Source organism: Aspergillus homomorphus (genome assembly GCF_003184865.1).
Source record: "Aspergillus homomorphus CBS 101889 unplaced genomic scaffold BO97scaffold_88, whole genome shotgun sequence".
Classification (NCBI taxonomy): domain Eukaryota; kingdom Fungi; phylum Ascomycota; class Eurotiomycetes; order Eurotiales; family Aspergillaceae; genus Aspergillus; species Aspergillus homomorphus.
Window position 1 is genome coordinate 29,952 of NW_020291974.1, and position 21,917 is coordinate 51,868.

A 21,917-nucleotide genomic window follows, 5' to 3' on the forward strand; every position below is an offset into this window, starting at 1 on the left:
TATGTGGCCAGCCCGCTTGTGGATTACGTTACTGGACCTTGAAGAAAAGGTATGAAATTTCTTATATTGTATTAAACAAATCTGACTTAGCAAGATAAAAAATTGTCGCTGGGGCTATACAGTACTACGAACCGGACCTGGTCCAGCTCGGTTTCATAACACAGCCGGCCCAGTGTACCTTCTTCCCATTCATATAATAACAGGTTCTCCCACCGTGTCAGGGCTGCAATTACAACCGGGTTGGATACTTTATATAACACACGAAATTGAAGTTGGACCTGGGCTGGATGGGCTTTTCATCGCCGAATTATAACCAATTTAATGTACTGCGATACCAACACTTAGGAACTTCCGAGATCTGCACACGTTCGATTGACCATATGTCCATCACATGTACGGGCGAAAAATGTGTTTTCGCAAGGAAATTGCTTCGCAGGCGGTAATTGACTTCCTAGTAGGTACCTAGTCACCACGCTCCATCCGGAAGGTGCAAATACTGGCGTATCGTTCTTCTCAAGTTAAGTGCCATGGTGGTGGTGGTGGTGTTGATGACGGAGGTCGTGATCATGACGCCGATGAAGATGCTCAGACCCGTTGCGCTTTGCAGGGGTACTCGGTGTGGGTTGTTGCGGTTGGTTCTAGACATGTACCGTAGAGTTTTAGCTCAGAGCCCTTGGCCTGGGGAAGGGGGAAGGAGGACGAGGAGGGGGTGGTGAGCGAAGTCGATTGAGAACGAGAGGAGGGGCTGGTCGTAGAAGGTGAAGGGGGAGAGAAGCGGACAACAGCTTCTGGAAATAGGGCAGCATACCAGACCGTGACTTGACACTCTTATTCTCGAAGACGAGGTGATAGAGACCTGGGGGGACTCCGCAGAGGAGGATCCGGTACAGAGGCCCGAGATAAAAAGCGGGTTTTTCGCCTGAGACCGCGGCTGCTCGCGGTAGAGTTGACATTCCTTGCCGGAACTGGAATACAGCCAGGCCCGACAGGAGGACACCTCGCCACATCTTGTTGCACAGGCAGAGGCGCTGGGGATCTCGAAGGAGAAGGTCAAGGGGGCATGGCTGAAAAAGGAGATTGTGTTTTCTTGGATGACTGGTGAGCAAGCAGAGGTGAACTCCAGCGCTGAAGTTGCTCTTGTTTGGAGGGCAAGGAGGATGACACCCATGGACATGGACCAACGAGGTATCTTCATGTTGATTCAGAAGGACTGAGCAAGCACAGGCAAGCAGAGACTGTGCAGGTGTCGCGATCTTCAATGAGGTGATATAGGAGGGGCGAGCCAACCCATGATGACAGACGACGAACAAGAGTTCCAGTCGTCTGACTTATCTTTGACTTTGGTATATAGGTGTACGGCAGGTGCAACTGAGGCATTAGATATTGAACCCAGGCACTAGACCAGGGACTATTGAAATTAGTGTAATGGGGACTCGGGGCAACGGCTGTTTACGGCTATAGCGTGTTACCGTTGTGGCATTTTAAGATCTCTATATACCCTCGCACTAAATCGAGACAACCCCCGAAGACTAATGGTAGACTAATGTAAGTTTCCATTTCATTTCAATGAAAGGAAGGCGAACCGGAATATAGCAAGATAGATCTAGAGCCTGTTTTTCACGGACGCCCTGCGGACGGTCCGGCGTCGGGACAAGATGTTACGGGGATTCATATCCAGCACCAGCTGTTCCATCCCTCGCCCGTCGTGCCGTCTTTTCATCGTAAGGGAGAAGCGTGATAATATGGTGCCCCACGCACGCATCAATGGCCTTTTGCGCGCGCTCGTGGTCGCCGAGAAATTCTCCACGCCAGATTTCTGCCTCAGCCGCAGATATCGGCCAATGCTCAATGTGTTCCATGACAGAACACACTAGCTCTGGAGGTAAGCGCTTATCTAGATTGGCTGCCTGTCTCGCGGCCGTGGCCCACCAGTCATGCTGTTGCGGAGGCACATTCCGTGTTGAGCAAATACGGTAATGTGGGTCGACGAGACGAAGCTTGACCAGGGTCAAATTCCCCGGCTGACTGGGGTCCACCAGGCGAAATGGCTCTTGCTTGGTGCGATAGGTATTGGGCCAGGTCAGCAGTTGGCCCTCTCTGAGCGGCGTCGTGCCGAAGGTATGCAGGGCTCGGGGGGGTCTCCTCTCGGTGTAGGGCTTCCAGTAGTCCACATCGAGAACTGTTGCGAGCGCCTGGGGCACCTCGCACTGGAGCTCACTGGCATGGACTTTGTCTTCGTGCTGAAACGCCACGCGAGCCTGGGTGATATTCTTGGCCTCCACAGCATAAACGCTGGTGGCAACAATCCGTTCATTGCGCAGTCCCTCAGTGTGGAAGTGGCTCTCCCCGGAGTACGTTGGATTCTCCGGCGTCAAGTCGATGCGGGCAATTTCCACCACGACCTGGAGGCCTTCGACTCGAAATTGCTTCTCTAACTTCACCGGGGTGTAATCATGGTGCAGGGGATCGGGAAATCTGCTGATTCGCTGCGAGTGGATTGCTCGCCCTGTAAATCGGTCTCGCTTCCATTGCTTATACGAAAAAGAATACCCGGGCTCGGGGTGATCGAACCAGGCTTGGCGGGTGCGCTTGAGTCTCGCAAGTATGCGTACCTGCTTAGGGATGTCCCACTGTCCCGGAGTGAGCAGATCCAGCAGATTGTCCGGCGCGTCGGGCAGGGGATCCGCCTGCTTCCATTTCGGTGGCTCGGGCCCTTGCACGTACTCCCGGACCGCGCTACAAAGCTCTTGCCACTTCTCGTACATCTTGCATTGCATTTGCCAGCGGGGATACGATTCTATTCGGTCGAATAATAGGTGCTCCTCACGAGGTTTATGGATTCTGCATCCATAGGTCAGGATGCGTGGCGGATGGCGGCCACGGGTATTACCGTAAAATAAGACCTCATTCCACGAAGGGATAGAACGCGCGATCAGGTGTTCAAGGTATCCATACAGCTGACGGTGCTCGACTGGGTGTAGGTTATTGACGTAGGAAGTGATTCGGATGTCCATGGGGTCCGTGTCCGTGTGCGCTGTCGCCGTATCCTTGAACTGTACTTCACAGGGAAGCCATTGAAAGCGGTTCGACCAGCAGCTCTCCTGCCCACCAAGCCCGGGCTTGCGATGTAAAACCGTAAAAGGAGTAATCGGATGTTGGAGACCATCTAGGGGATGAGGAGGAGGAGAAGGAGCCGGCATGTCTCCGACAGAATTCCCCACCGAGCTCCATAGATCGCTCAAGGCCACCTGGCCGCCATGAACGAGGACTCTGGAGTGGCCATAGACGAGAGGATACAGGCACGGATCCACCAGGGGGCAATCTGGAAGTACCAGCGGCGATGAGCGCAATCGGGCTACCTCGGCTTGGAACCCTTCTTTTAGCTCTTTTTTCTGGGACGGTCGGTTGGACCCTGATACTGACACATCGGATTGACACACGACCGAGGAGCTGTCAAAGATCAAAAGACGGCCTGTTTTCCGCCACTCCCCGGCCTTATCGCGCAGTTCGGCCAGGCACCAATCCCATGCGGCCGCACTGATGAGGAAGCCCTCGGGTCCTTCCGTGGCCTCTCGGTGCCAGTGCGTGAGGAGGGCCTGATCAGAGTCCAATATCGCACGATCCCATTCGGGCTGCTCCGTAATGCGTTGCATGAGGCGAAGCATGGCTATCTCCCGTCTGGTCAGGCGAGGGGAGTGGCGATAGTCCACGAGGCCATGGGCAAAGCGCGCCTCTGGCGGAAGCTGATAGTCTAAGGGGATGCAGCCGAATCCAGGCACCTCGAGCGGGCCTTCACCAGTGTTGACAAGCCTCGTCATGATGTTTTTGTTTTTGTTTTTTTCTTTTTCTTTTTCTTTTTTTCTATGAGGAGGGAAATTTCAGTAGAGTGATTAATGATTCCTGGCCCAGGGAATGGGAATGAATTCGTGATGGGGTTTAAATAGTGGAATGGTGCAGTTTAATTGATTACTTAGGTTTACTTAGGTTTACCTAGGTAACAAGTTAATTTCACTACCTTTACCGCGTTCGGGCTTCAGCTCCGTGCCACTTGTCTCTTCGATGACTAGTCACGGAAATTATTTATTTTAATCAAGATTTCGAAAGACACATACAGATAGCAGTACACATGCAGTAGAGTTAGAGAAAAAAAAAAAAAAAAAAAAAAAAAAAAAAAAAAAAAAAAAAAAAAAAAAAAACAAAAAACAAAGAAAAGTGAAAGAGAGGAAATAGAGAGAGAGAGAGAAATAGGCTGGAAAGAAAGAGAAAAAGGCAATAGCAGAAAGAACCGGAAGGGCTGCAGACGGGAAATCCTTCAGCAAAGATGAGAGAGAAAGAGAGAGAGAGAGACCGAGAAGGATATCCTCTCCCTAGCCCCTTCCAATTCAATGGTCTTTTTCAAGCCAAGCCAAGCCAACAGAGTGAAGGATACGTACATCATCCCAGGGCCTTACAGGTAGCTAAGCTGCCCAGGGCGTCGGACTGAGTGCGGATCGATTGCGCGATCTTCACATGGATTTTCAGCTTTTCGGGATCATACTTCTCGGTGGCCAGGTTTCGCCCCATCTCCTCGAAGCCATCCAACTTATCCTGAACGTTGGTGTTGGTTGCCGCAGCAGTGGCCTCAGCACTTGCCAACCAATCAATGTCCTGATAGTTGAGTAATACTGCTTCCAAGCTCACCGTTTTCTCTATGATTCTTGCGCCGGAAAATGAGTTGTGTATAAAGCTCTTCTTGTCCGCTAGTATATCCTACTCACGCTTAGTATGAGCCGACGCGAGTGCCGTTTTAACTTTTGTGAGAAGCCCCCCCTGAAGTACCTCTGGATGGTTATTATGTGCGGTAATGAGAATATTGGTGGCTTTCTCAAGCATTAAAGTATGTTTGACCTCTTCGCCAAATATGGTCTCAGAATTGTATTGATCGAAGTTATTGTTGTATATAGCTTTGGTGAGCTCTAATAGGTTATTAGGGTGAGTAGTATCGCCAATGCCCTCTCTGTCTTTAAGAGATGCCGTGTCATATAAGGTCTTAATGTTTCTGATGAACTTCTATACGGTGTAAACAGTGCCTGTAAGGGAAGTGTACTGTCTGTCTAGGGTCTGCTTGTCTCTGTTAATAGCTATATCAGCTAGGTAGCTATAGTAGAGATATATAGTCTTAAAATAGTGTGCTAGAGCGGAGTCTCCGATCACCTGGGTGAAGGTATTGCTGGAAAAGAAGGCTAAGAGCCAGAGAAAGATAATAGCAGTCTGTATAATAGAAAATAAAAGAAAAGTAAACGAAAGAGACAGAATAAGTAAAGAAGCTGGTAAGTACTCCGCGCGTAGAAGGATTGAAGCTGTTAGTATACTTTTATCCAGCTTACTTTAACCGGACATGATTTATATAAGTTAAAAACGGATGTAAATCTTTAAGATAATTTCTTCTAATTCTATCTGGCGGAGCCCTTCTGATAGTATCTACTGGTATGTCTCTATTAGGAAGTTCTAGTATATACCTAGGTAAAAATGGTGAGAACTAAGGCAGCGGATAATTTGAGCTAGTAAGAGAGCTAGAGGATTAGAACTAGTTATTATAATTAGTCCTGCGTGGTTTATATAGCGTCAAGATCCAAATAAAAAAACTATATTAGAAATAGATACTGTGATTATAGTAGATAATATTTATTTTTAATCTTTTCTCTCTTCTTCTCTTTTCTTTTATCTTTTTCCTCTTTTTGTCTTTCTTTCTTTTTTTTTTTTTTTTTTTTTTTTTTCTTTTTTTTTTTTTTTTTTTTTTTTTTTTTTTTTTTTTCTTTTTTCTTGGTGGTTTTTTCGTCCTTTTTTTTCTTATTTTATTCTATGCCTGCTACCTCCACTGAGAATATAAAATAATATTAACTATATATAATCTGTGAATTCCGGCTCCTACTGCTATGATAAAATAAGATTTTTAGGATAGATAACTGTCTGTTTCTAGTTTTTTAGTTACTTATTTTATCTTTTAATTAGTGCTTTTAGTTTTCTTTTCTTTAAAACATTTTTTCTTTATTCTTTAGAACTCTGCTTGTATAATGTTATTGAGCTTCTATTATTTAATTTAAATCTGGTAGTTTTAATACTTTTTTTTTCAGATTTATCTACAATAGGGCTTCTTTAGAGTCTTGTTATTATAATATATATACTAACTTGCTAAGTTCAGGCGAGAGCAGTATTTATATATTTTATAGTGTATGATGCCCTTTTCTCTCCCACTTTCTTTCTAATTATTAACAAGCAAGTGAACTAATAAATTATAGGTTTCGAACATAGCTGGATATAGCATGTCTGACTGGGAGAATCATATGACTAAAGCTATCTACGTGTATATTAATATATTTGCTCTTAATATTGCGAATAGAGAAAGTACTACTGAGATCTCTCTTAGTAATATTTTTATAGCCGCCCAGAATACTAGGTTCTGGTTGTTCTTCTTATTTAATTATACTGGGAATGGCGCCTGGGCTAAAATAGATATAATTAGCTTACTTAATATTTACAGTAGTATCTTGGATACCTATTAGTATTATAACAGCTAATCCTTATATTTAATATTTAAAGGACCGGGCAATGCTGCTGATTGGATAGATATTAAGAAGTAGACTGGATATTTCTTTATTCTAGACTGGTCTTCTCTCGGCGCTAAGGTGGTAATAGAGTAAGCTAATAAGATAATTGACAGGCTCTTTAGCTGGGCTGCCTAGCTGTATGGCCTGTCAGATATGGATACCTATATTGATGTCTCCTACCAACAGTATCTGGGTAGTAAACCTTATATAATACCTGTATTACTATGGTTCTTCACTAATATGCCCGGGTATGATAAGAATTAGCTGTAGCGCGGTGATGACCTCTAGTATAATTATTAGCAACAGGTCCTTTATCTCACCCCTGAATTTGTTGAGATTATTTCCTGGAATGATTATAACGAGTCTTACTATATTAGTCCTTCGTATAACAGTTATAATACACTGGCCGCAGCCTTTTATATTACCTTTAACCAAGGCTATGGCGATGCGCCCTATAATTATGCTGAAGCCTATAATTACAGCGGCTGGAGAGCTTTGCTTTCTTTCCTTATTAATATATATAAGAATAATATTACTACTATTATAGAGAAGGGCCTGTCAGCATAATATTGCTTGAATGTGGCTGGTGTGTGTATCTCCGACAGTAGGACTACAGGGAACACTGTAAGCTAGTTATAGCTAGAGTATTAAGCTAAGGATATCCCGCAGGATAAGATCTTCTATTCTGCAGTGCTAGGCTCGGCTGCTTAGGTCTCGGTTATAGTAGATAATATAGACCTAGGAGTAAGCTGGATTCATACTTCTAGCGGTAATGTAGATATCTATTATAACAGTATCGCATTTACTGGCCATGCTGGGGGGGTGATAATCACTATTACCTATAATAGTAATACTGTGGTTTTACTCGGCGGCAACGAGATTTCCAGCGGGTGTTCAAATACCCTTAAGATAAAGAACTGGAATATCTGGGTCGGTAGTGTAATAACAGGGAACGCTATCTTAGTGAAGCCTACTTTGCTGGCCGATAAAATCTGTGTTGAGGGCTGGGGAAAGGGCAACTTTACCAGGTTATATGAACTTACTTACAGTCTAGGGTATTGTCTTATAGGAGTTTATATATACTTAAAAATGGGACCCCTGTCTACTATACCTAAGGCCACAGGGATCCGGGGCTATCCTATAATAGGTGAGAGCCTCAGCTATAGTGGACTTTGTTTGTTTACCTGTAACTATAGTAATTGCCTTGAAGGTGTCTGTGGCATAGTAGAGGTGCCCCTGACTATACCAACTATATCCTTGTTTACTCCGGATACCTGCACCGCGGGGACTGGATCCGGGGTGTTCACCAGCCTGTGTAGTTATGGCTGTAATGTGGGATACTGCTTTATTCATAACTGTACCTGCACGGCCACGGGTCCCTTAAATGTTCCTGCAGCTGCCAACACCAGTATTACTAGTATTTTAACTGTTGGTGGGGACAGCGGGCTCTATAACTTTACCTGTGAGTGTAGGTACTGTCCCGGTCCTACCTGTATTAATAATATAGATAATATGGACCCCTACGCGACTGACGACAGGCCTAATCCTGAATGTGTGTTGTCCGAGATCTACGACTTCAGCCAGATCTTTGCTATCCTGGATATGCTGGAGGCCGCAGTAGATATGCTGCAACCCGCCTGTGTGGATTTCTATATACTTAACAGGCTGGTGACGGTACTTCAGCAGACCCTGACTAACTATATGGGAATTACTAGCAGCTACGATACTAAATTTAATAATTATGTTAAATATATCAAGGAGATGATTCCTGACCAGCTGGCGGTATTTATAAGTACTGATATCTTTTATAGGCCTGGAAACACCTATTTCCAGTACATGTACAGTTAAAACGGGTGTAATCATACCACCGGCTCGTGCCCCGGTGATATTGGTATTAACACAGGTACCTTTACTGTATACTACCAACTCGTGGATGTAGAAGGCTTCTACAGCGACCTGTTAGCTGACTATGGTATTGACCAGTCCTGGGTACAGTTTGGCACGCAGGAGCTCGACGAGCCGTGCACGCCTGCTATATACAAGACAGGCTGTGTAGTGATCCACTGTATCTATGCCGGGTTTCTGGTTAAGGCGGCTGACAGTGCAATCACGGTGGCCAACCCTAAGAAGATCATGGTCTAGGTGCTGCCTAATATGCAGAATCTCACGGCAACTATCAGCGTGGCCAAGATTAAGCTTGCCCTAGGCTCGTGGCTGGGCACCACCGATGACCTGGTGTAATCATTATTATTAGTGGTCTTTATGCTTAGCTAAGCGGTAGCTAGTATATAGACAGTAGTTACTACTGCTGACTTTTATAAGGCTGTTAAGAAGAAGGAGATGATTAACAAGATCCTGATGGGGGTGCTCCTGATTGTGTCTTTTCTGGGTGAGCTGGAAGCGGTTGCGGATGTCTTTGTGGGCCTGTCGCGTATTATTATGATGATTAGCGATGTCGGGATTGGGGTAATCATGGTTTATGTTATTGTTGACAACCCTAAGATGGCCCTGCTGACGATCTTGGAAATCCTTCTGTTGGGCGGGATATATGATCTTAATGAGTTCGCTATTATGGGTTCGGTAAGACGTGCTATGACTAAAGATGAAATTAAAAGTCTAGGTACTGAGATCGAGGCCCTAGATGACTAGTTTTAGTTGATTGTCGCGAAGTGTTTGTTAACCTGAGCCCGATCCTCTTCTAAGTTATCTGATCATCTTTGTACAAGTATACTAGTATTATGTCTGTTGTTTTAGTGGACAAAGTCTCTTGTTTTTTCCTGTTTGGTTGAGGGTACAGCTTACTGCTTTGGTTATGTGTTAATAATTTCTTTTTAGAGCTCTAAGATCTATTATTTTTATACTTTTTATTGGGTTATAAGTCCTCTGCCTGGTTTGTCTGTTTTTTATTAAGAAGTATTATTTTTTATAGTTACTTGTTAATCTCTTTAAATCTTCTAAATTAAGTAAGTTCTTAAAACCTTATAGATTTCGGATTTCTATAGATATTTATTATCTTTGTTTTTTTTTTTTTTTCTTCTTTAGTATCTTTTTATGGAGAATTGATAATAGCAGTAAATTACTTAGGATATATATTAATTATCCTATTTATTTGTTTGTGATTTACTATATAGATAATATATAGTAATCTTAATAAAGTAATAGACTGTGCTCCTGCTAATACTACTATAGGTTGATTAATATTAAGATACCTGTTTACTATTACGTGGATCAGATCAGGTCGGATGGTTGATTATTATATATATTTTATGGTTTGTTTTTTTAGAAAATATACTGAATACTCTTCCGGTGCTGGGGAGTTCTTGGTATATTAATTAAATAGCTTTTTGTTCTAACTTCCTCGGTGTTAATAGTGTCGGGGTAGTGTCGGAGACCAGTAGTCTTCTGTTCTTCGCAAGTATATGTGTATAACTAACTTGTCTATTCTATGCGTGACCTGTTACTACTGTTATGCTAAGGTAATATGGATTTTTTAATTATTTAGAAGTATATTTAATCAGGGACTTGGCTAGGTTATACAGGAGCCCTGAGAGATATATACTGATCCCGGCGTCTAGAAAAGAGTGTAAACTAAGGTAATGCTGTAAGTAAATAGTAGATATTATTAATCTTTTTTTGTTGGTTGCTTATTTACAATAGATTCTTTTTTAGGGTATTATATGAACCCCCTGCTTTACATCCGGAATATTATACGGAGTATATCTAATTGTCCAACTCAGTGTAGTTAAGCCATTGTTCGTGTATGACTAAAATCAGGTTAGGGTATATATCTCCGGCCGCGTTAGTAAGTAAATATATAAAAGGGAAATAAGGTAAACTCTCTAGTAGGAAAGAGATATAGATAGTCCTGTTGACACTGTTATTAATATAAAGATATTCAGCTATGATTAAATATATTAGGGCTTGCTTATTTACTGCTTCAACTCCTTATAGGAATAGTTTTATAATTAATATCTGTAATATTTTGGGGTACAAGAACACAACTTTTCTAGGTTAATCTGTAAGTGAGATTCTTGCTGTTTAGAGACAAAGGTATGGCTTTATAGGATAAGGGCTTATTGTCTCCGAGAGATTTAGTAGATATTAGTAGAAGATCACAGGTTGATTTATTTTGAACAGGTCTTATTTTTGATTATATAAGTTAAGTATTTGTTTATCAGATACAGAGTAAGCTAGGGTATGATAGAAGATAGAGTTTAGAAGATATAAAATAAATAGGAGCCTATGTTTTAGGCTTATTAAGAAGAGGAAGCTGAAGTTAGACAAGATAAATAAATTAGCTGATTATCTGGTTAGTGGATATCTACTCTTTTTTTTTCTTCTTCTTTTTACTTTTGTGTTTTTAGGGCTTATTTTTTTTCTTTAATAAAGTGTAGAACTTCTTCAGGTAAAGAAATTTATTTAAGTAGAGTTATAAATAGCTTGGGGAAAGGATCTTCTTATCTAAGTACTCTGCTTGACGCAGATCTCTGCGCTACGTGGAAAGACTGTATATATATGTCTTATGTAGATTTATTACACAGTGAGTATATTTGCTGAGTATAGATATGATATTAGAAGCAGAAGAAAACAGTAAGCTAGTTTATTATTTAGATTTAGTAGATTAAAGAGCAGGAAGAAGACTACCAGGATATTTCTTAATAGTATTTAATTTGAAAATAAGAAAGTATTTTAAAGACGGTAATACTGATATCTAGTAATATAGATCTGGTCTATTAGTGCTTTATATATTTCCAGTTATATCTTTTTTTATTGTAAGGGTGAGTAGTGGTATAATAGGGTAAGGATGATATGCTTTGTGTTATGATTCTCTATTTATAATAACTTCTGTTATTTCTAAGCTGGGAATAATTAGTTGGCTCTAGGGTATATCTTAATATACTTATATCTTTGAGTAACTACTCTTAACTTTATTATTACTATTATATACTTAAGTAATGACTGTAGATTAAGAAGGAGATAAAGACTCTCTTTTTAGTAGTAGGCTGTAGAAAGATATATAAGTCCTGTTGGATACTCTAGATCCTGATAAACCATACCTGAGTTCCTATTAGTATATTCTTAAGACTGATTTAATTTTCTAGTAGATTTTACTTAGTGTTTTAGCTTATTTAAGAAAATAAGAAGATACTATTTATCTAGTAAGATAGATAGTAGAGATTAGGGGAAGTCAGACTGCTAATAACTGTAGCTTATATTATATCTACTAGAAAATATAAACTTTCTTTATTTATTGTATAGATTATAATAATCTTATAACTGGATTAAATGGCCTCCTTCTTTTATATTAAGATAGAATTAGAGTTAGGCTATTTATTAACTTGTATATTTTTTTAGTAAAGTTAGGTTAAATATCTCAGCTTCAGCTGTTCTCTTAGAGTGGCTTAACCTGACTGTTATACCTTAATCTTAACCTGACCATAACCTGGTAATTAGGTTAAGATATAAAAAGTAATTTAATTATATAGTTAAGATTAGGTTAAGATATAATTATTACTTTAACTATTTATATTTACTAATTAGAAAAATTAGATATAACAGATAAATTATTAATTATAAATTAATTAAGAATATATATATCTTTTTTATATAAATAATATATAAAGTATAATATATTTTTAATTATAATATAATTATATTTTTTATATTTAGTTTATTTATTCTTTCTACTTTATTTATTTTATTTTTTTTATTTATTTTATTTATTTTTCTTAAGAAATATATTATACTTTAAAAAAAACTTTTATAGAACTTAATATAAGAAGAATAGTATCTAATATAAAATATATATATTAATTATTTTTTATACTATCTAGAATAATAATTATAATAATATAAAAATTATAAAAAATAAACTTTTATTTAAAAATATATAATATTTATATATTTAGATAAAACTATTTTCTTTATTTCTAATAATAATTTATTTTCTAAATTATTTTTTAGATTATTTATATTCTTATTTTTATTAATATAAAAAATAATAATTATTTTATTCTTTTTTTAATTTTTAGATATAAAAATAATTAAATCTAGATTAAGATTTTTAAGAATAATCTAATATTTTTTATTTATAATAAAATAATTAGTATATATCTAAAATTAGAGTGGCTTAACCTGACTGTTATATCTTAATCTTAACCTGACCATAATCTGGTAGTTAGATTAAGATATAAAAAATAATTTAATTATATAATTAAGATTAGGTTAAGATATAACTATTATTTTAATTATTTATATCTGCTAGTTAAGAAGATTAGATATAATAGATAAATTATTAATTATAGATTAATTAATAATATATATATCTCTTTTATATAGATAATATATAAAATATAATATATTTTTAATTATAGTATAGTTATATTTTTTATATTTAACTTATTTATTTTTTCTATTTTATTTATTTTATTTTTTTTATTTATTCTATCTATTTCTTCTGAGGAATACTGTACTTTAAAAAAGACTTTTATAAAATTTAATATAAAAAGAATAATATCTGATATAAAATATATATATTAATTATTTTTTATACTATTTAAAATAGTAATTATAATAATATAAAAATTATAAGAAATAAGCCTTTACTTAAGAGTATATAATATTTATAAATTTAGATAAGATTATTTTTTTTATTTTTAATAATAATCTATTCTCTAGATTATCTTCTAGGTTATTTATATTCTTATTTTTATTAATATAAAAGATAATAATTACTTTATTCTTTTCTTAATTCTTAAGTATAAAAATAATTAAGTTTAGATTAAAATTTTTAAGAATATTCTGGTACTTCTTATTTATAGTAAAATAATTAATATATATCTAAAATATAACTACTTTAATTATATTAAGTTAAAGATAATTCTAATAATAATAGTAGATATTTTAAGAATTATTAAATAAATATTTAATATTAATATTATTAATTATAATAAATAGGAAATCTTTAGTTATCTAATAAAAAATAAAAAACTAATTATAATAAGACTTTTAGTAAATAAGAATATTAATATATTTTATAATATTTAAAATAATATTAATTAAATTAAAGATAAGTTAATAAATTATATATTTTTAATATTTAAATATATTTTAAGTTTTTTAAATATTTTTACTGTAGATAAGAGCCTCTAGTATTTAAAAATATTATAAAAACTTTATCTAGATTTAAAAATAATCTAGAAATAGTAAATAATATATTAATAATTAGATTCTGATTATAATAAAAATAAAATACTTTTTTAAAAATAGTCTAGTATTTATTATATTAATTAATATTATTATTAAATTATATATTTTTTTAAATTTCTTAAGCTTAGATATTAGATTAAGAATTATTATAATTATATAAATATAGTTTTTTATTTAGTAAATATAATAATAGTATTTTTATAATTTTTAATATATATTCTATAAGTTCTTAAGAATTTTTTTATTTAGGATACTTATTTTTTTACTAGTTAATTAATAAAGTAATCTAAATAATTAAAAAAGTTATTATAAATATTATAAATCTTATAAATAATAAATCTACTATTCTTAAATAAATAAAATATAAAAAAAAAATAAATATAAAAGCTTAAAAAAATACTCTATTTATTTTTATTTAATTAAAGTTAATTAAAGATAATTAATATTAGTATAATTATAGTATTAAATAAAGTTTTTAATTATTTAATAAAAATTAAATATCTAGTAAATTATAAAATAGATTAAATTTTAGTAAATTTTATAATCTAGAAAAAGATAATAAATTAAATTAAATTTTAATTATTAAATAAACTAAAACTTCTTATAATATTAAAAGCTTATATCTATAAATTATATAATCTTTTAAATCTATAATTAAAAATTAATATAATATATTATTATAGAAAAAAGATTTTTAAAAATTATTTATAAAAAGTTTTTATAGATAATTTTTAGAATATATCTTTTTAAAAATCTTTAAAATACTAGAAGAAACTTTAAGATTTTTATTATTATTATTCTAAATATATTTAATAATATTATTTAAAACCTTAATCTAAAGTTTCTATAAAAAAATATTAATTATAAGTTAAATTATATAAATAAAATAGAGAATATAATATTAATTTTAAATAATTTTTATAAAATTAAAGTTAATAAAAATATTATAAAATTAAATATTCTAATTAAATTAAGTCTAGAGTTCTAATAAAATTAAACTAAATATTAAATTATTATTATTAATATTATTAATTATTATACTTAATAACTAGTAAAATAAATTATATTTATATAAAATTAATAAAATAATTATAATTAGATTTTTATTAATATAAAATTTAGATACTAGTTAAAAATCTAGTAAGATCTTATAATAATCTATATCTTTTATTAGAAAATATCTAGTTAAAATAAAAAATATCTTTTAATTAAAATTAATCTAGTAATTAACTATAATTAATATTTATCTAATATTTAAAAATTTTAATAATAATTTTATATATATTTTTTTAAATAACTCTAATAAATATTCTTTAATTTATATTTAATTAAAAAAACTTAGTCTTTAGTAAAAAAATAAAATAATAAAATTAATTATTTATTTAAATTATATATATTTAATAATCTAAAATAGTAGATAATAGATAATTATAAAATATAAGATTTAATTTTAAAAATCCTATTTATTATAGGTAGTAGAGGTCTAGAGATAAAGAATAATTAATAAAGATTTATTTTAGAAAAATAAATAAATATTTATAATAATCTTTTATTTAATATCTAATTAATTATTTATTTAAATATAATTAAAGATATTTTCTTTTTATAATTCTTATAAAAATAATAATTTATAAAACTAGTTTCTAAGTTTTTAATTTCTAAATATTATAAAATATAAAGATATATAAAATAATAGATATAAAAGATTTTATTAGAAAATAATATATTTTTTTAAAAATTTTTTTATAATATTAATACCTTTTCTTAACTAAAATAAAATAATAGTTTTTAAATTTATAAATAAATTTTAAAAAAGAATATCTTCTACTATTAATTATAAAAAATAAAGAATTTTTTTTATAAAATTAGATATAGAATAATTTTCTGATTTTTTATAATATATATAATCTTAAGATTTAGAAAAGAAATAAAGATCTAATTTAAGTAATTTATTTTAATTTAAGATTTATTATTATTTATAAAGATTTGAGAAATAGAAAAAAAAAGTTTAATAATATTTTCTAAAAATAAACTAAATAATTATAATTAATTTATAATATTAGAAAGATTCTATAAATAATAAATTAATAAAAAAAAATAAGAAAACTCTATAAACATAGTATTATTTAATTTAAAAATATATTTATATATAAATATAATTTATTATATTTTTTTTTAGCTTAATCTACCTGCTATATTTATTATTATTAATAAATATAATAAATAAAAAATTATATTTAAAATTTAGAGTTATTAAATATTTTCTTTTTTTAAATAATTTAAATATTTAATTATTTAAAGTTATATTTAGAGTTAAAATTTAAATAATTTTTTTTTCTATTATAAATCTAAAATCTAAATATATTACTTTATTAAAATATAAATTATATTTTAATAAATACTTTATTATCTATATTTTAATTTCTAGAAATCTTATAATCTTAATATATCTAACTCTTTTTAAAAATCTAAATATAGATATTAAATAAAAATAATAAATTTAAATAAAAAGAATACCTATATAAAAGAAATCTAAAAAAGATTTTTATAAAATCTATTATTAAAGATATAATATAGTATCTAATATTTAGATTAAGTAATTATAAATAATATAATTATTAAAATAAATTAATTATATAATATAATATAGATAGTCTTTAATTTAATATATAGATAATTAAAATCTTTTTTAATAAAAAAATAAGAAAATAATAAGTTTATTAAACTTATTTAAAGAGATTTAATAATAATTTAGAAATATTATACTAATTTTTAATTATTATTTTAATAATAAAAATATAATATTTTTTATATAATTTATTAGATTTCTAATATATAACTTAAACTAAATTATAATTATATATTTTTTTTTATATTTTTTACTATAAGAGTAATAATATTTTAAGAAATTAAATTATATTAATACTACTAGAATTTCTCTATCTTTTCTTATAAATAAAAAAAAAAGATATTATTATATTTTTTAATTATTTCTTTTATTCTGAAAAACTTATCTTTATATATTTTTAAATAATAATTAGAATAATTAGATTAATTTTTATTTAATCTAGATATATTTTAACTATACTAAAACTAAAAAAAATATAATAAATAGATTTTAGTATTAAGAATAATTAAAATAATTAATTATCTTATTTTTAGTTATACTATAATTAAGTATAAAAATTTCTTTAATCTGATTATTAACCTGCGGTCAGGTATAAAAGTTTTTATTAACCTAACCTGACCTGGCTGTTAGCTACTCTATCTAAAATATAACTACTTTAATTATATTAGATTAAAAATAATTTTAATAATAATAATAAATATCTTAAGAATTATTAAATAGATATTTAATATTAATATTATTAGTTATAATAAATAAAAAATCTTTAGTTATCTAGTAAAAAATAAAAAACTAATTATAATAAAACTTTTAATAAATAAAAATATTAATATATTTTATAATATCTAGAATAATATTAATTAAATTAAAAATAAGTTAATAAATTATATATTTTTAATATTTAAATATATCTTAAATTTTTTAAATATTTCTGTTATAAGTAAGAGTCTTTAATATTTAAAAATATTATAAAAAACTTTATCTAGATTTAAAAATAATCTAAAAATAATAAATAATATATTAATAATTAGATTTTAACTATAATAAAAATAAAATATTTTTTTAAAAATAATTTAATATTTATTATACTAATTAATATTATTATTAAGTTATATATTTTTCTTAAATTTCTTAAATTTAGATATTAGATTAAGAATTATTATAATTATATAAATATAATTTTTTATTTAATAAATATAATAATAATATTTTTATAATTTTTAATATATATTTTATAAGTTTTTAAAAAAACTTTTCTTTTAAAATACTTATTTTTTATTAATTAGTTAATAAAATAATCTAAATAATTAAAAAAATTATTATAAATTTTATAAATTTTATAAATAATAAATTTATTATTTTTAAATAAATAAAATATAAAAAAAATAAATATAAAAATTTAAAAAGATATTTTATTTATTTTTATTTAATTAAAATAAATTAAAAATAATTAACATTAGTATAATTATAATATTAAATAAAGTTTTTAATTATTTAATAAAATTTAAATATTTAATAAATTATAAGATAAGTTAAACTTTAATAAATTTTATAATTTAAAAAAAATAATAAATTAAATTAGATTTAAATTATCAAATAAATTATATAATCTTCTAAATCTATAATTAAAAATTAATATAATATATTATTATAAAAAAAGATCTTTAAAAATTATTTATAAATAATTTTTAAATAATTTTTTTAAATAGCTTTAATAAATATTCTTTAATTTATATTTAATTAGAAAAATTTAGTCTTTAATAAAAAAATAAAATAATAAAATTAATTATTTATTTAAATTATATATATTTAATTATTTAGAATAATAAATAATAAATAATTATAAGATATAAGATTTAATTTTAAAAATCCTATTTATTATAAGTAATAAATATCTAGAAATAAAAAATAATTAATAAAAATTTATTTTAAAAAAATAAATAAATATTTATAATAATTCTTTATTTAATATTTAATTAATTATTTATCTAAATATAATCAAAAATATTTTTATTATAATTTTTATAAAAATAATAATTTATAAATTAATTCCTAAATTTTTAATTTTTAAATATTATAAAATATAAAGATATATAAAATAATAAATATAAGAGATTTTATTAAAGAATAATATATTTTTTTAAAAAGATTTTTATATTATTAATAATTTCTTCTGATTAAAGTAAAATAATAGTTTTTAAATTTATAAATAAATTTTAGAAAAAAATATCTTTTACTATTAATTATAAAAGATAAAAAGTTTTTTTTGTAAAATTATATTTATTAAATAAAAAATTATATCTATATAATAATAATAATTTTTAATCTGATATTTAAACTTAAAAAATTTTAAAAAATATATAATTTAATAATAATATTAATTAATATAATAAATACTAGATTAATTTTAAAAAATATTTTATTTTTATTATAATTAAAATTTAATTATTAATATATTATTTATTATCTCTAGATTATTTTTAAATTTAGATAAAATTTTTTATAATATTTTTAAATATTAAGAATTCTTATTTATAATAAAAATATTTAAAAAATCTAAAATATATTTAAATATTAAAAATATATAATTTATTAACTTATTTTTAATTTAATTAATATTTTTCTAGATATTATAAAATATATTAATATTTTTATTTATTAAAAATTTTATTATAATTTATTTTTTATTTTATATTAAATAATTAAAGATTTCTTATTTATTATAATTTATAATATTAATATTAAATATTTATTTAATAATTTTTAAGATATTTATTATTATTATTAAAGTTATCTTTAGAGTAGCTTAACCTGACTATTATATCTTAACCTTAATCTAACCATAATCTAGTAGTTAGATTAAGGTATAAAAAATAATTTAATTATATAATTAAAATTAGGTTAAGATATAATTATTACTTTAATTATTTATATCTACTAGTCAGAAAGATTAGGTATAATAAATAAATTATTAATTATAGATTAATTAATAATATATATATATTTTTTATATAAATAATATATAAAATATAATATATTTTTAATTATAATATAATTATATTTTTTATATTTAGTTTATTTATTTTTTCTACTTTACTTATTTTATTTTTTTTATTTATTTTATTTATTTCTTTTAAAAAATATTATACTTTAGAAAAGATTTTTATAAAATTTAGTATAAAAAAAATAATATCTAATATAAAATATATATATTAATTATTCTTTATATTATCCAGAATAATAATTATAATAATATAAAAATTATAAAAAATAAATCTCTATTTAAAAATATATAATATTTATAAATTTAAATAAAGTTATTTTCTTTATTTTTAATAATAATTTATTTTTTAGATTATTTTTTAGATTATCTATATCTTTATTTTTATTAATATAGAAAATAATAATTATCTTATTTTTTTTTAATTCTTAAATATAAAGATAATTAAATTTAGATTAAAATCTTTAAGAATATTCTAATACTTCTTATTTATAATAAAATAATTAATATATATCTAAAATATAACTATTTTAATTATATTAAATTAAAGGTAATTCTAATAATAATAATAAATATTTTAAAAATTATTAAACAGATATTTAATACTAATATTATTAATTATAATAAATAAAAAATCTCTAGTTATTTAATAAAAAATAAAAAATTAATTATAATAAAATTTTTAGTAAATAAAAATATTAGTATATTCTATAATATCTAAAATAATATTAATTAAATTAAAAATAAATTAATAAATTATATATTTTTAATATTTAAATATATCTTAAATTTCTTAAATATCTTTACTATAGGTAAGAGTTTTTAATATTTAAAAATATTATAAAAGATTTTATCTAGATCTAAAAATAATCTAGAGATAATAAATAATATATTAATAACTAGATTTTAATTATAATAAAAATAAAATATTTTTTTAAAGATAATCTAGTATTTATTATATTAATTAATATTATTATTAAATTATATATTTTTTTTAAATTTCTTAAATTTAGATATTAGATTAAAAATTATTATAATTATATAGATATAGTTTTTTATCTAGTAAATATAATAATAATATTTTTATAATTTTTAATATATAATCTATAAACTTTTAAGAATCTTTTTTTTTTAGAATATTTATTTTCTTATTAATTAGTTAATAAAATAATCTAGATAATTAAAAAAATTATTATAAATATTATAAATCTTATAAATAATAAATTTATTATTTTTAAATAAATAAAATATAAAAAGAAAAAATAAATATAAAAGTTTAAAAAGATACTTTATTTATTTTTATTTAATTAAAATTAGTTAAAGATAATTAATATTAGTATAATTATAGTATTAAATAAAATTTTTAATTATTTAATAAAAATTAAGTATCTAGTAAATTATAAAATAAATTAAATTTTAATAAATTTTATAATCCAGAAAAAAATAATAAATTAAATTAAATTTTAATTATTAAATAAACTAGAATTTTTTATAATATTAAAAACTTATATTTATAAATTATATAATTTTCTAAATCTATAATTAAAAATTAATATAATATATTATTATAAAAAAAAAATTTTTAAAAATTATTTATAAAAAACTTTTATAAATAATTTCTAGAATATACTTTTTTAAAAATTTTTAAAATACTAGAAGAGATTTTAAGATTTCTATTATTATTATTCTAAATATATTTAATAATATTATTTAAAACCTTAATCTAAAGTTTCTATAGAAAAATATTAATTATAAACTAAATTATATAAGTAAAATAAAGAATATAATATTAATTTTAAATAATTTTTATAAAATCAGAATTAATAAAAATATTATAAAACTAGATATTCTAATTAAACTAAATCTAGAGTTCTAATAAAATTAAACTAAATATTAAATTATTATTACTAATATTATTAATTATTATATTTAATAATTAGTAAAATAAATTATATTTATATAAAATTAATAAAATAATTATAACTAGATTTTTATTAATATAAAATCTAAATATTAATTAAAAGTTTAATAAAATCTTATAATAATCTATATCTTCTATTAAGAAATATTTAGTTAAAATAAAAAATATTTTTTAATTAAAACTAGTCTAATAGTTAATTATAATTAATATTTATTTAGTATTTAGAAACTTTAATAATAATTTTATATATATTTTTTTAAATAACTTTAATAAATATTCTTTAATTTATATTTAATTAAGAAAATTTAGTCTTTAATAAAAAAATAAAGTAGTAAGATTAATTATTTATTTAAATTATATATATTTAATAATTTAGAATAATAGATAATAAATAATTATAAAATATAAAACTTAATTTTAAAAATCCTATTTATTATAAGTATTAAAAATCTAGAAATAAAGAATAATTAATAAAGATTTATCTTAAAAAAATAAATAAATATTTATAATAATTTTTTACTTAATATCTGATTAATTATTTATTTAAATATAATTAAAAATATTTTCTTTTTA

At 26.6% G+C, this 21,917-nt stretch overlaps 3 protein-coding genes across 3 annotated transcripts; 1 reads left to right on the top strand and 2 right to left on the bottom strand.

Moving 5' to 3' along the window:
• Nucleotides 1-417: 417 nt before the first annotated feature.
• Nucleotides 418-1,236, bottom strand: BO97DRAFT_447318 (PAN domain-containing protein). Its single transcript, XM_025698762.1, has 2 exons — nt 809-1,236; nt 418-638 (listed from the first exon to the last, which is right to left on the bottom strand). The coding sequence occupies exons 1-2, from the start codon at nt 1,193-1,195 to the stop codon at nt 519-521; spliced, it is 507 nt and encodes a 168-aa protein (XP_025545926.1). The 5' UTR covers nt 1,196-1,236; the 3' UTR covers nt 418-518.
• Nucleotides 1,237-1,426: 190 nt separating this feature from the next.
• Nucleotides 1,427-3,955, bottom strand: BO97DRAFT_465782 (DUF4246 domain-containing protein). The gene has a single exon (XM_025699557.1). It carries the CDS (start codon nt 3,816-3,818, stop codon nt 1,659-1,661), a length of 2,160 nt encoding a protein of 719 aa, XP_025545927.1. The 5' UTR covers nt 3,819-3,955; the 3' UTR covers nt 1,427-1,658.
• Nucleotides 3,956-6,827: 2,872 nt separating this feature from the next.
• BO97DRAFT_419149 (uncharacterized protein) lies at nt 6,828-9,837 on the top strand (the record flags this gene model as incomplete). Its single annotated transcript, XM_025696551.1, has 11 exons — nt 6,828-6,835; nt 7,135-7,173; nt 7,436-7,642; nt 7,711-7,734; nt 7,784-8,049; nt 8,095-8,226; nt 8,491-8,723; nt 8,910-9,167; nt 9,517-9,550; nt 9,730-9,742; nt 9,777-9,837. The coding sequence occupies 11 exons, from the start codon at nt 6,828-6,830 to the stop codon at nt 9,835-9,837; spliced, it is 1,275 nt and encodes a 424-aa protein (XP_025545928.1).
• Nucleotides 9,838-21,917: the final 12,080 nt, after the last annotated feature.